The sequence below is a fragment of the Tiliqua scincoides genome, chromosome 1, assembly GCF_035046505.1.
Source record: "Tiliqua scincoides isolate rTilSci1 chromosome 1, rTilSci1.hap2, whole genome shotgun sequence".
Taxonomy (NCBI): Eukaryota; Metazoa; Chordata; class Lepidosauria; order Squamata; family Scincidae; genus Tiliqua; species Tiliqua scincoides.
In genome coordinates this window covers 149,293,825-149,307,618 of record NC_089821.1, presented here as the reverse complement: position 1 = coordinate 149,307,618, position 13,794 = coordinate 149,293,825, and the positions used below count along the sequence as shown (strand labels likewise).

Genomic DNA, 13,794 nt, shown 5'->3' with positions numbered 1-13,794 from the left:
TGAAATCCATAGTGAACCCATCTTGCACATTTAGAGTAGGTCTTGTGCAGTATTATTAGTATTATTTATTGATAAACAGATATCGAAATAGTTCACCCTAAAAGTACTTTAGAGATTGTTGGTCCCACAAAAGGAGGTGAATGAGCCTCCTGTTGAGCAAGTCGTCCCATCTATGAAACTAAAGCAAACAATAATTTGCAATGGATAAAGAATAAACACAGAGATGTGAAAACTTGGAAGGAAACCTTGATTAAAGTTAGGAGCTAGTGTGAAGTGAAATGTTCTTCACTATAGATACTGAAAACAGTCTTTCAGCTCTTTCTGAGCTGACACTGCAACAGGCCATGCTTCAGCAGCCTGCCTATTCAGCATCACTGACCATTCAGATGCACATATCACCTATAATATGTTTGAAGGAGATGGCCAGAGCTCAGTTGTAGATGACCTGCTTTGCATGCAGAAGGTCCCAGATTCAATCTCCTGGTAGGACAGAAAAAAATTATTCTCTGAAACTCTGGAGATCTTCTGCCAAGCAGCGTTGTGTTTCTTGCTCTGTACCTTCTGGGATATACTACCCTTGAATTTGGAGGATCTATTAGCTATTGAGGTAATTGCTGAAAGCAACATTGGGATGGAGTGGCACATTCAATATTCTCTACATAAAATGTGGCACGTGATGTGCTGCGAGTTGGCAACCCCTGATTTAGAGCATATACTAAAGGAGTTCCTTCATCTATCAACTTGCTTGACATCCAGAAGCTACATCAAGTTTTCCCAAATTACTTATGACTCATAAGCCACTTTTCAACCAGCCCATCCTACAGTCATATGCCACAGAGGGACACTACATATGCCTCGTATAAGCAAGCACCCAAATGGGAAGAGTCTAAATAAAAGCATAGTTAATATATTTCTAAAACTATAATTAGATCATTTGTGATCACTGTGCAATCTTCTGAAAATAATTAATGCAGAAACTTTAATTAGCAAAGTATTATTGATAACAACATGGTACACTTTTAAACAATGTGCTTGTATGCTGCCAATAATTTCTAAAATTTGATATAAACGTGTTATGATGTGTGAGAATGTAAAACAGTGCAGCTCACACAAGCCAAAAATAGGTGAAAAGGAAGGGGTTGAACACACTCATCCCCATATACAATCTGAACTTTTGTCATTTTTCATAATCTCCAGATCCATGTTCTACTTCTTCCTCATCTTCAGTGGAGTCAAAATAATCTCCATAATCTGTGCTGCCGCTTGTGATGTGGCTGCCAGGATTGCTCTGAAATGTTGATGATGAGCCTGCAGAACATGAAAGAATCAGTCATTATAACAAACGTTTCTGGGATTGTGAATATTGTTCAGTGATAGATCAACCGCTTCTCACCCAGGTCTCAGGTTCAGTTCTCTCCACAAGAAGATGAGAAGAGCCCCACTGGATCAGGCCAAAGGCCCATCTAGTTCAGTTTCCTGTATCTCACAGTGGCCTACCAGATGCCTCAGGGAGCACACAAGACAGCAAGAGACCTGCATCCTGGTGCCACTCCCTTGTATCTAGCATTCTGAGGTAGCCCACTTCTAAAATCAGGAGGTTGCACATACCCATCATGGTTTGTAACCTATGATGGACTTTTCCTCCAGAGATCTGTCCAGACCCTTTTAAAGGCATCTAGGGCAGACACTATCACCACATCCTGTGGCAAGGAGTTCCACAGACTAATTACATAACGGGTAAAGAAATATTTTCTTTTGTCTGTTCTAGCAATCCCGACACTCAGTTTTGGCAGATGTCCTCTCTTCCAGTTGGAGATGATCCTGAGCAAAGCAAAACAATAACTATAACTAAGTGTAAGGCAGCTTGGGCATTGGGGGCCCAGGGGAAAAAAATGTTGGTGTTCAATACACAGGAAAGCTGCAGTGCTAGTCAAACATGTTGCACCAGCTTTTGCCAAGTCCTGACCTTGTGTGTCACCATTAAGGTCTGGTGAAAGGCAGGGGGCAGATTTGAAAAAGAAATCTATCAAACAAGCAAAGCAGATTCTTGAACAGCAATAGGCAAAAGCAGATCATGTGAGTTTCCAGGTTAGTTCTACTCTCCGGTCCGGGCAATAATGGATATGCTACTCTAGCTCTGCTCCTGCCTAGAAGCCTAGCTGTCTCTGTTTCACTGCATCCGCACTTGCGCTGCTCCCAGGCCTTGCTCTCCTTATTTAGGTCTCACAACCTAACTGTGCCTCTCATCCACATCCTGTAGTAGCTTACCTTTGTTTGCACCCTTTCCTGTCATCAAAGAACAATTCATAGTTTAACTGTTGATTAGCCAAAGATTATACTGTCTGTTGAGAAGTAATTAACCACGTGGCCTGCCAATGATAGGCGATAACTTCTGAAACACCCTTTTTATATTTGTTCATATTTAAAAATGCATGGTTTTGGGTTTCCATGATCAGATTAATCAACAAACCGCTGGAAGCTTCTTCTTTTTGTTACAAATATTGCACATAAATACAGTAATTTACCATCAATGACTTTCAGTCTAGCAGATGAGTAGGCAAAACCATATTTGTTTTTTGTTTGGCATGTGTAGATGCCTTCATCTGATTTCTTGATGCCTTGAATTTGTAACCATCCAGTCACACTGTACTTCCGAGGTCCACCCCTTGCCTGACAAGAGTGAAAGACAAATAAAAATTTAGGATGAAATCCTCAGCACATTTTTATCATAGTCCTCACAGGAGCATACATAGCAGATTCTGCTTTCTGCTGAGATAATGATATAATTTCCCAAATATTATCCTTTCATCCAAGGCTTTACTGTCATTTGCTGCACAGCTGGTTAGGAAATGTTCAGCATGATGGGCAGAGAGGCCTGTATCCTGCAGGAATCCTAAGGAAGACCCAGTGACTACACTGAAGTACATACTGTCCCAAATATTTTGTTTCCTCATAGCAATGAATTGCAGTCATTTACTTATAGAGAGAAATGAAAAGTATATCCTGGGAAACAGTGCTGAAGGAGAACTCTGTGTTTTCCCTTCAGTTTGAGAAACAAAGGGCGCAATCCGAACCCCTTATGTCAGTGCTTTCCAGCACTGGCATAGCGGTGCCAATGGGACCTGTGCTGCATCCTGCAGTTGGGTGTCACTCATAGAGGCCTCCTCAAAGTAAGGGAATGTTTGTTCCCTTACCTCGGAGCTTCATTGCCCTTATGTCAGTGCTGGAAAGCACTGACATAAGGGGTTAGGATTGTGCCCAAAGACAAAGTTCTTGTTGATGCTGCTAAAGCAGCAGCTAACTCTCCTCCAGATGCTGGCCAGGTTCTGGAGTGGGAAACTCAGGCATATGCATGGTGGTGGGGGCCATCAGAGCTTATGTATAAGGGTCCTTGCAAGCAGGTCCTCCAAGAAGAATTTTATCAGGGGGTAAAAATTTCTTTTGGACCCCTTCCCATAGGAGGGAAGGGGTGAAACAGAGAGGGAGAGGGTGGCGACTGGGACAGGCAGAACGGGGTGAAGGGCGAAACATGGCAGGGGAAGGTGGCAACAGCTGGAATAGTCTTTGGAGCCCAAGGGCACTGGAACAGGCAAGCCAGGAGATGTGCTGTATCCAGCGCGACATAGGGCGCCACAGTGGCTCAGCCGAATGTAAGGGGAAACTCTTCCCCTTATCCGGGTAAACCATTGCAGTCCCTATGGGTCTCCTCGGACTTGCACTGCAAGTCTGAGGAGAGCAGAGCGGCTTGAAGCTGCTCCACACTGCTCAGGGAGCAGGGTTGGGATTCAGCATAACTGCAGAGTCCCAGCCCTGCCTCCCGCTCCCTGCCTGTCTGTCCCCAGGACTACCCACCACTTGATCTCCCTCACTCCAGAATGCCTCCCTCCCGCCTCCTCCCTGCCCACTCCAGAGTGTTGCGTTGGTCAAGCTCAGCCAACACAAGGCTCTGTGACTCCGTCAGCGCGGAGGCTTAAGTCAGCCTCCACAGGCTGGCAAGCCTCCATGCGCTGGCCTAGCTAACTCACGAAGAGGCACAAATGTGCCTTATGGCCCTGGCCCTGGCCCAAAGGCACTTCAGGATTACGCCCCAAGTCTACCTGCTCACATGATATTGGTAGCGAGATACAGTAATGAGGAAAACCAAATGCACTCTCTAAAATTTTTTATAGAAAATCATTGCCAAAAATTAGCATAATCGTATTTAGGCTCACACTAGAATGGTAAGTGTCCTGTGTGTACCAAACGTACATCTGCAGCAGCTGCAGCCCCACAGCTGTGTCCCTGAGCTCCTATACACTCCTTCACAGTAAGCAGATTCACAAGTCAAAGAACTACTGTAGCTGGCCAGTTTCCTCCCAGGAAAGATTGTGCATCTCTTGATATCTTGCAACAAAGAGACAGTGCCATAATGGTTTCAGCACCTTACCTACTTTACACTGTATACCTGGATTGAAATATGAGCATCATCTCCTGGCAGAAACATTTTATTTCCTTTCTTCTTCCATTCAAGGTGTGGCATGGGATAAGCAGACACCTCACAACCAAAAATGATGTCATTTCCTGTAAAATTCTGTGTATCTTGAGGTGGCAAAGAAATAACAGGAGCTGGAAGAGGCACATTTAACAGGATCACAACCAATACATATGTTTAACAACTTTCTTAAAAGGGACAAATTCTGGAGTAGGAGGCTATGTAAGGGCGCAATCCTAACCAACTTTCCAGCACTTGCATACGTGCTGCATCCTGCAGCCGGGGGGGGACTCATAGAGGCCTCCTCAAGGTAGGACAATGTTTATTCCCTTACCTTAGAGTTGCACCACCCTTATGTCAGTGCTGGAAAATTGATTAGGATTGCGGCCTTAATCTCTAGCAACAAAAACATCAAGAGATTTCTCTACTTCAAAGTTTCCTGGCTGTAGATGGAGGAAGGGAACAAAAATAGTCAAAGGCCTGCAAAGCTCTGCATACTTACCTGACAGTAAATTTTGCTAAAGACAATGGAATGGACTTCCCAGAAACACCTTAAAGAGTAAATCTGTGGCATATAGCCTTTTCAGGCCTACTAGAATCCACTGCATCAGACAACCAAAGGAAAGTTTATGCCACAATAAATTCATTAGAGACTGTAAGGTCTCCTTTTTGTTCTCAAGAGAAGCCTGCATATGAACACAGAGGTGTACCCAGGGCTTTTGGCACCAAGGGCAACGCCGTGATGTCATGACATGGGTTATAATCACACAACTGTATATTATAAAAAAACATTAATTTCAGGGCTATACATTATTAGGCAATACTGTATTATGATGGATTCAGGGCTATACATTATTAGGCAATACTGTATTATGATGGATTCATGTAGCTCATTTTTTTCCCCTGCAAACAAAATGACTTTTGTGATCACCTCTTGTAACAGCCTTTCAAAGGGATGACCTTGGGAATAGGTTTGATGTGTCCCAAACATGTTTCTCATTTACCACCTTATACTAGAAAGAAGTCAGATGGATGCAGTGGGTTTACAGAAATCATCTGCCAGTGGGGAAAGAGCTATCAAATGAAACTTTGAAGAATGCTCCATGATCCACAGTTTGGGGCTGTGTGTCTAGAGCAGTTCAGCTTCTTGGAAGCTTATGCAACAAGATACTTTGCTCTAACTGGTGTAGTGCTCAAATGGGTCAAGCCACAAGGCACGAAAAAAAACAACCCCTTTTCTTCTAGAAAACAGTAAAAATATAATAGTCAAAGTATAACAAAAGCTTTTTGCTATGCCTAGTTTTATTTTCCAGCACATCTAATTACTCATTATCCTTGTGTCCTGCCTTTCTTCTAAAGAGCTCAGAACAATCCTTTGATGTATTGCAGTCTGAAAGAGAGTCACTTGCCCAAGGCAAATGCCATAATGAATAGATTTTAGAACCTGGGATCTCTTACCCCAAACCAAAAGTACAATCCTCAGCAAATGGATGCAGTTTAAATCTCATGGATTCATGCAGGATAGTGTCTGCAGGACCGCAATCCAACATCCAGCTTCAGCACCCCGTTGGCAATTTTTAAAAACATTTTCTAACATAGTTTTTGTTCTTGTTACCACCGCTGTGCACAGTGAGACATCACAATCCATCTGTTTCCAAGGATTCTCAGGTCTTCTTTTTTCTGAATGGTAGTTGTTAATTTTGAACCCAGCGTGAAGGACAGTTCAAACTGTGATCTGTGATTTGCAACCATTTTAACTTGAGCACTAAATTCTATTTTATAACTTTCATTTTGATGAAGCTATTAAAGTCATTAAGTTTTTTTGGATGTGGGGGGGGACATATTTTAATGTAATCATACTGTAGTGTTCAGTTCCACATTCAGATTACATTTGTAAAATACCGGACAGAGTAGAATCCTTGCAACCATGTGGCAAAGGACAAATTGGTGAAGGACTCTCCCCCCCAACACACACACACACACAGAGGGGGTAATTCAACCACTAGAGGGAATAGATCCAGGCTTTTGGGCCCTCTAAAGAAGCAAAAACTAATTGCTGAACAACGCGCATAATTGAAAAACCATAGCTTTTGACTGTGCATGACCCATTTCTTGGCAAAGAATTCTGCTGTTTCCCAAAATGTTTGAACAGCCCAGTCTTATTCAGCGCTGGTGCAGCAGAACCACTGGGCCCACCCTGTATTCACCGCTGAAATTTAGCAGGCCAGACAAATGTTCCCTTACTCTGTGTAGAGCCCCAGCCTCCTAATGGGGCTACTTGGAGCTGCAACTGCTAAATCACGGGCACAGTAGCCCCATGAAGGGCTTTCAGGTCCAGGACGGAGTTTAGGATATGGTGAACCATCCTCTCCCTGCCATTTCCCCACCCCAAAACATGCCCTCCCCACCTCCGTTCCACTCTTCCCTTGCCCCTCCGTCACCCAGCGCAGCACTTAACTGCCCCAACAGCTGTTGGGCTGGATATGGTGCCCATGGGGCAGTGCAGGCCTTCCCATCAACGCTGCTTACTCGTGCAGTGTCAAAAAGCGCTTTTTGGCGCTTTTAATGACACGAAGCACCAGCACAACAGTCACTGAATTGGCACTCTTCTTCAATAGGATTGGGCCCTTAATCTACCAAAAATATAGTTTGACCAACACATGTCCTTTCTTTATAGTTGCTCAGGTGAGGAGAGGTTTTTCCCAACTTTATGGAGTTTACTATTCATTACTTTTTCTATTTGCATATTGTATTCTATATGCTTGTAAAACAGGCACTTCAGCAATTGATGAGGTTATAAATACTCTTATCATGTCAGTTTTGGAAATGTACATGGTCTTTCTTGAATTTCTAGCTGAGGACAGCTTCATAGTGATCAATATCTGTGACTCGGGGCATGATCTGAAGCTATGTGGTGGACCTATCTACTGAAGGGAAGCAGTCCTAGGTCTGGTTAGGGCCTGGATGACAGACCATCCCATGAACTTCAGCCTGAGGTCCACGGGAGAAGAGGGAATGCCGCAGATCATAGAGACTGGCCATACTTTTGGGAAGCTGTCAGAGAATTGGTGGCTGAGTATTTTCCGCACAGCCAAAAGACCCTATGTGCCTAACCATTTTATGCACTGTGTATTTACTAGTCAATCTGAGTTAGGGCGCAATCCAAACCTGCGCTGGAGCAGGCAAGCCACGAGGCTTGCGCTGCATCCAACGCAGGTTTGTTAGGTGCAGCGGCTCAGCCACGGGCAAGGGGAAGCTCTTCCCCATATCCCTAGGTAAGGGCTGTGCACTCCAATGGGTCTCCTTGGACTTGCGCCACCTCTGGAGGTGGCGCAAGTCCGAGGAGAGCGGAGCGACTGGAAGTTGCTCCTTTCTCTCCAGGGACGGGGGCTGGGATCTGGCATAACTGCCAGGTCCCAGCCCCGCCAGCTCCCCGCACGCCTGCCCCCAGGGCCATCCTCCCCCCACCCTGAAACTCCTCCTCCCACCCCCTCCCCTACCTTTGCCGCTTGCGTCGACGCAAGAGCACGAAGGGGGCGGCGCGGGAGCCAGTGCGGAGGCTTCTGCCTGCCTCCATGCTTTGGCACATCTGAATGCGCCAACGTGGCTCCCAGCCACAGAGGGACAAACGTGCTTTACGGCACGTTTGTGACCCTCCTATTCCAGCCCAAGGGACTATGCCGGCCCAAGGGACCCTCCTATGCCGGCCCAAGGGACAAGGGACTTGGGCCGGCATAAGGCACGCTTTGTATTGCGCCCTTTGACAGATACTGATAGCCAGAACAGGAGCTGGAAATTTTACTGTCAAATGACAAGTGGTTGTAGGCAATGCCTTGAGATTTTGCTTGAGAATCATTAATGTTCCTATATGCTATTTTGCCTATCCATGCCAAGTTACTGAACACAGAAGCCACAATTCAGATAAGGGCTAGTGCTGATTATGTAGATTTTATTTGAGTATTCAAAATTTAGATTGATCTCCCTACCCCTATCCTTCAATAACAATATTAACAGGGCACCTGGATCCTGTCCTAGTTCTACTAATATTTATTAATGTTTCCTGCCTTTGCATTCATAGATGGTTTAAAAAAATACTGAAAAATTAAAACCTGTTTTTCTACAATCTGGCCAGGCAAATTTAGGTTTGAACAATTCTCTGATCTAATATGAATAATGCACCGGGTAGTTCCTATATGTGCCTGAAGTTATACTTATGGCCTGGTTTACTGTTTGAACATTTGTTGCCTGAAGATGGTGCCAGAGGAGCTGCATGCTCCATCCAAGCTAAGGAGTATTAGGGCCCAGTCCTATCCAACTTTCTAGCACTGATGCAGCCATGTCAACGGGGCAAACGCTGCATCCTGGGGTGGGAGAACAGTCACAGAGAGGGGCAGCTTACATAGCATGTTGAGGTGCCCTGCAAAACTTAGCACTGTATCCCCCAGAACAGTACTTGGGCAGTGTCAGAGGATGTTCAGGTCAGGCCCTGGCTAAGCTTTCATCTGCTGAACCCTCCAATATTGATTGTAGCAAGCACTAGGATGTGATCTGAATGAGTCATGCTGCTAGTGCACCTGGGATCCCTGTCTACAAGTGGAAATGTCCCTGTCCCTCAGAGGTGTACGTCATCACAGGGCTTCTAGAACAGGGGTGCTCACACTTTTTTAGCTTGAGAGCTACTTTGAAACCCAGCAAGGCCTGGAGATCTACCAGGGGGGAAGGAAGTGTCTGATAGACACCCCCTTTAATGTATGGAGCCCTTGCTGGAGTCTAGTCAGTTTCGTCAGTTTTGTTGCTGCATGCCAGTTTCAGTGTCAGTTTAGCTAAATATGTCAGTTTCGTCTAGTCACTAGATGAAACTGACATATTAACAGTTTGGAGAGACAGGGCTCCGCGATCTACCCATTTTGCCTCGCGATCTACCAGTAGATCGCGATCTACTGGTAGATCGCGATCCACCTATTGAGCACCCCTGTTCTAGAAGATGCTCCACTGGCTCTGGATCCCTGTGCTCCACCATCCTTTGCCCACTTGGTTGCTTCACTAAGCAGCCAGGTGAGCCAGGAGGAGCTGGTGGTAGCAGCAGCTCTGTTTTTATCTTTCTCCAGAGGTGCTGGAGGAAGAGGCAGGTAGTCATCACCCTGATCTTTCTCCCATTTGCTCTCAACAAGCTGGAAGAGGATCAGAGAGCCAATCAAAATGGTTTGGTGGGTAGCAGGCCAGAGGGGTGGGCAGATGTGTGCGGCAGGGCACCTTTGTCATTTTGCCACTCCCCCCCAACCTGCATCAAGAAATTCAGTTGGCCTCATGGCTAGGCTGGCCCTGCATACAGAGAGTTGATCAGAATGGAAAAGTGACAGGAGCTGTATAGTATTTCAGATTACAGCCATAATTCACATCAGCTCTGGGCTTGACCTAAGATGTCTTTATCTTTACAATGGAAAGTCCTGAACATTGCACCAGATCACAATTACAAACCAAGCCGATGTAACAGGAAATATTTCTCCATGTCTGTGAGCCATCATTGTGTGCATATACTGTAGTGATAGGTAAAAATACTATACAATTGGCATGTCATGAAGCATTTATATCACATATGGTGAAAAAGCCCTATATAAATTCATTTTTATTCTCTTTCATGCCTAGCTTCAGAACGATATGTCATTTGGATCTCTTCCCAAAGGCTGCATTAAATCACTTGGAATTCTGGGAAAGGATGATGCTAATTGCTGGAGAATGAACCACTTACACATCAAGCCATAAAGCTGTCAGTGGACTAAGTAATCTATCCACTTTTTTTTTTTTTTTTTGCTTTTTCACATATAATGAAGTTGCATTGTACAAGTTTGCATAAAACTCACACTAAGGATAAAATGTAGCCAAGGATGTGTTGTGCTGAAATCCTCATAAAGTGTCAACAATTTTTCAGACCTCATAATTCAAAATCAACATGCATTGACTCTCAGAATTAAATATATAATGTATTGCAGGTTGAACTTTAATTACTGTAGATACTCGCCTATAGTACGTGAAATTTTTGCTAAGTACTCAAGTTCAAATTATCACTTCACCTTATCTCCCGGTCAGTCAGAGGGCAAAGCCTTTCAACTCTGAAAAGTTTCCTTTCTCAAGCAGCAGGCAGGCACAGCTCCTTACAAGCAATTTGTTAACCTTTAATTCTCCTTCCTTCTGCTGCAGCCTGGTTCTGCTTGGCAAATGCTTGCAAAGCAGGTCTGTTTTTTGAAACACCAGGATGGGAATCCTCCTTTCCATTTGAAGCAGGCTACAATTCAAAGCATGCTTACTTAAGAATAACACCCATAGAAAGCAGTGGGTCTACTTCTCAGTAAAAAGGGTTGCAAATAAATGCAGCTCCATCTCTCTGCTGTGAATTGAATTGCACACCCCCAGTTATGTGTTATGGGTTGTATGTTGTATGTAGAGCTTCTGGCTTAACACACCAGACACCTTAAAGGTGGATTTGATTGATGGATCTCCTGCAGTGGTTCCCAACCTTTTTCACTTGCATATCCCTTGGCAGCCCATTTCCATAAATTATACCCTTCATATTAGCAAAATGTTTGTTATTAATAATACAAGCCCTCATCTTCTCTATATGAAAGCCCAGACTTCATGTATTTATCACAGTGTTTTCTCTTTTTATCTGTTTGAAGAACAGAAGACTCTGCATTTGCACTGTTTTGCACCAGAAGTGTGCTGAGAAATTCTGGGTGATTGATCACTTTCCATATTATGTTTCAGTTTTTTTTTACTGTGCTGGTTTTCCATCACTGTTTCATACATGAATTGATGACCTAAAACTAGCTATTGGTGGGGCTTTCACAGTCAACTAGCTACCTCCCTTCCTGCCTTGCTGGTCTTTGCAAGGCATTCCTGTCTTGCAAGGCATTCTGGAGCATGACCTGCCTTTTTCTACCATTATTCCATTCTTTTTCAAGTACCCCTAAAGGTCCTGTTGAGTGTCCCTGAGAGCACATGAATACCAGGTTGGGAACCACTGTTTTACTGGTATGTTGTTTACAGAGTACTTACTGTGATAGTGCTTACAAAAAGGTGATGAAGACCAGAATTTAACAAGAATAAAAATGTATCTTATGATCTTTTACTATGTTTTTAATAAATTAGAGACTACAGTTCTTAGGTAACAATTAGGTGTGGGTTATTTTTCAGGATCTGGCCTCGAGTAAAATCAGACAAAACTATAGTCAGACACCCCCCTAAGTTTAACCCCTGACTTATCCGAGGGTCATAGAAAATTCCATGATTGTTGGCTCAAAACCTACCCTCGACTTATCTGTGTGGTCGACTTACAGACAGGTGTCTGCTGTATATGTTAATGTATTTTTTAAAAATAATGTTATTTTGTTATTTTAAACTTTTTATACTATGATTACAATATTTTATAAGACCAGTGCTTTCAAAATTGTTACTTCCATCCTGTTCTGTTTATGTGAGAATCAGAAACTCTGCTAATATTTCTCCAAGCTATTACACCTTGAGCATCCCTTTCCTCACCTAAAACGTAAAACATAGATCATGGCAACCTTAAAGCTTTTAGAGAATGTTTCCGTCATTAATAGGTTTGTTGATTGTGCACCTAAAATTACTTGCAGTTGAAGACAGTGAGAAAAAGGACTTCTTATTGTTGCTGTTCTTTATGGAAAAAATTATCTGAAGAAATGTCAATATTAGAGAGAGGGGAAAATTGATTTTGGGAGGAAGTTCATCTTCCAACTCCACAACCGAATAAGATGACATTTGTACCTTAGACCTGCAACTTACAGACTTACAGCACAATTTTATGCATGTCTACTCAGAAGTAAATTCCCTTGCATTCAAAGAGCTTACTCCCAGGAAAGTGTGCATAGGACTGCAGTCTTAAACACAATTAAATGCAATTACTTAACTCTCAAGGATGGATCACCTTGCTGCTCATAGTGCACTCCTGAAGTAAGCCCCATTAAATTCAATGGAACTTACCCTCAGATACGTGTGTACAGGTTTGCAACCTAAGGTTACAATCCTATACTTTCTCTGGAGTGATCCCTATTGTATATAATGGGACTTCTGAGTAGACATACATAGGATTGTGTTGCAAGACAATGAAATGTCTTGGCATCCACATTAGTAAATCTTAGCATGATATATGTCTGTTCTTTATGCTCTACATTGCCTTTCCTTACCTGTTTTGCATGGTCCTTCGTGCTTTATGCTAATATTTCTTTCTTCCCCTGCATGAGCCTCATTGAACTGGCAGATGTTCTCATAGGTCCTCCCTTCAGGTCCACATACAGTTTCCTGTGATTTGCACACACACTGTGGCTCGGGGATTTCTCCAAACTTTATGTCTTCAGCATCCAGCCGGCATTCCAAGTTGTCCCCACAATGTCCATAGAAATGATTGTCTTTGTCCAAGTCGCAGATCTGTCCTTCCACATTTCCACATTCTGGACAGCAGCCACAAGAGTTTAAAACCGTCCCAGCTCGACAGTCTGTAGGCATGGAGCAGAGTTCCAAATTGCATGTTCCACAGCTATCCCCTTCTTTTAACCATCTCAGCCAGCCTCTATGGTACCAGATGGGATAGGTCTGAGAAACTTCTACTAGGGCTACTACCAGTACCACTGTAACCACCAGGGGCTTCATTTTGAGAATGTAAGTAAATAAGCAGCCCAGATCTTTGGATTGAAGCCAGAGGAAAAAGGGAGGAGGAGAAGAGAGTATGTCACATTCCAATTTTGTTTTTGGAATACGAGTTCACAGCAAACACAAAGTCTTTTAAAGAGAAATTAGCACCAGATTTCTGCTTCTCCCATGGGCAGATTCAAGAGCAAATTCAAAAAGGAAAAGGCACAGATCAGGAAACTAGTTATTACCATATAATTTCTCTATTATATGTAAAGAAAATTCTCCCCTTACAGCTGAACCTGAAGGACTGTTTTCTTACAAAGCGCCCTTATGCATTTTTAAAAAAAGTTTTCTTGGTCACCAAACACAATATGAAACAATAATTATATTGCAGTTGCATACACCACAAAAACAGCAGTGAATAGTATATGCATCATACGAGTTCCCCATTCTTGTAAGAACAAACAACATATCTCAAAAGGAAGTCAATAAAGGAGAATTTTTCCTGACACATTTTAACCATATTTGTTGTTCCAAAAGACAAAAATAAATTCAATTAGTTCAGAAAATATTCCTGATTTCAATCCATGATTCCTCCCAATTTTTGGTCTATTTTTCACCTGGTTTGGACTTTTCTAACGCCTCAGTAAGTTCTGTGATGCTTCAGCGTCATG

General features: G+C 43.3%; 1 protein-coding gene across 1 annotated transcript; it reads right to left on the bottom strand.

Moving 5' to 3' along the window:
* Positions 1 to 1,177: 1,177 nt before the first annotated feature.
* Positions 1,178 to 13,138, bottom strand: LOC136636346 (kazal-type serine protease inhibitor domain-containing protein 1-like). The gene is made up of 4 exons (XM_066611365.1): positions 12,676 to 13,138; positions 4,445 to 4,605; positions 2,526 to 2,670; positions 1,178 to 1,308 (listed from the first exon to the last, which is right to left on the bottom strand). The coding sequence occupies exons 1-4, from the start codon at positions 13,136 to 13,138 to the stop codon at positions 1,178 to 1,180; spliced, it is 900 nt and encodes a 299-aa protein (XP_066467462.1).
* Positions 13,139 to 13,794: the final 656 nt, after the last annotated feature.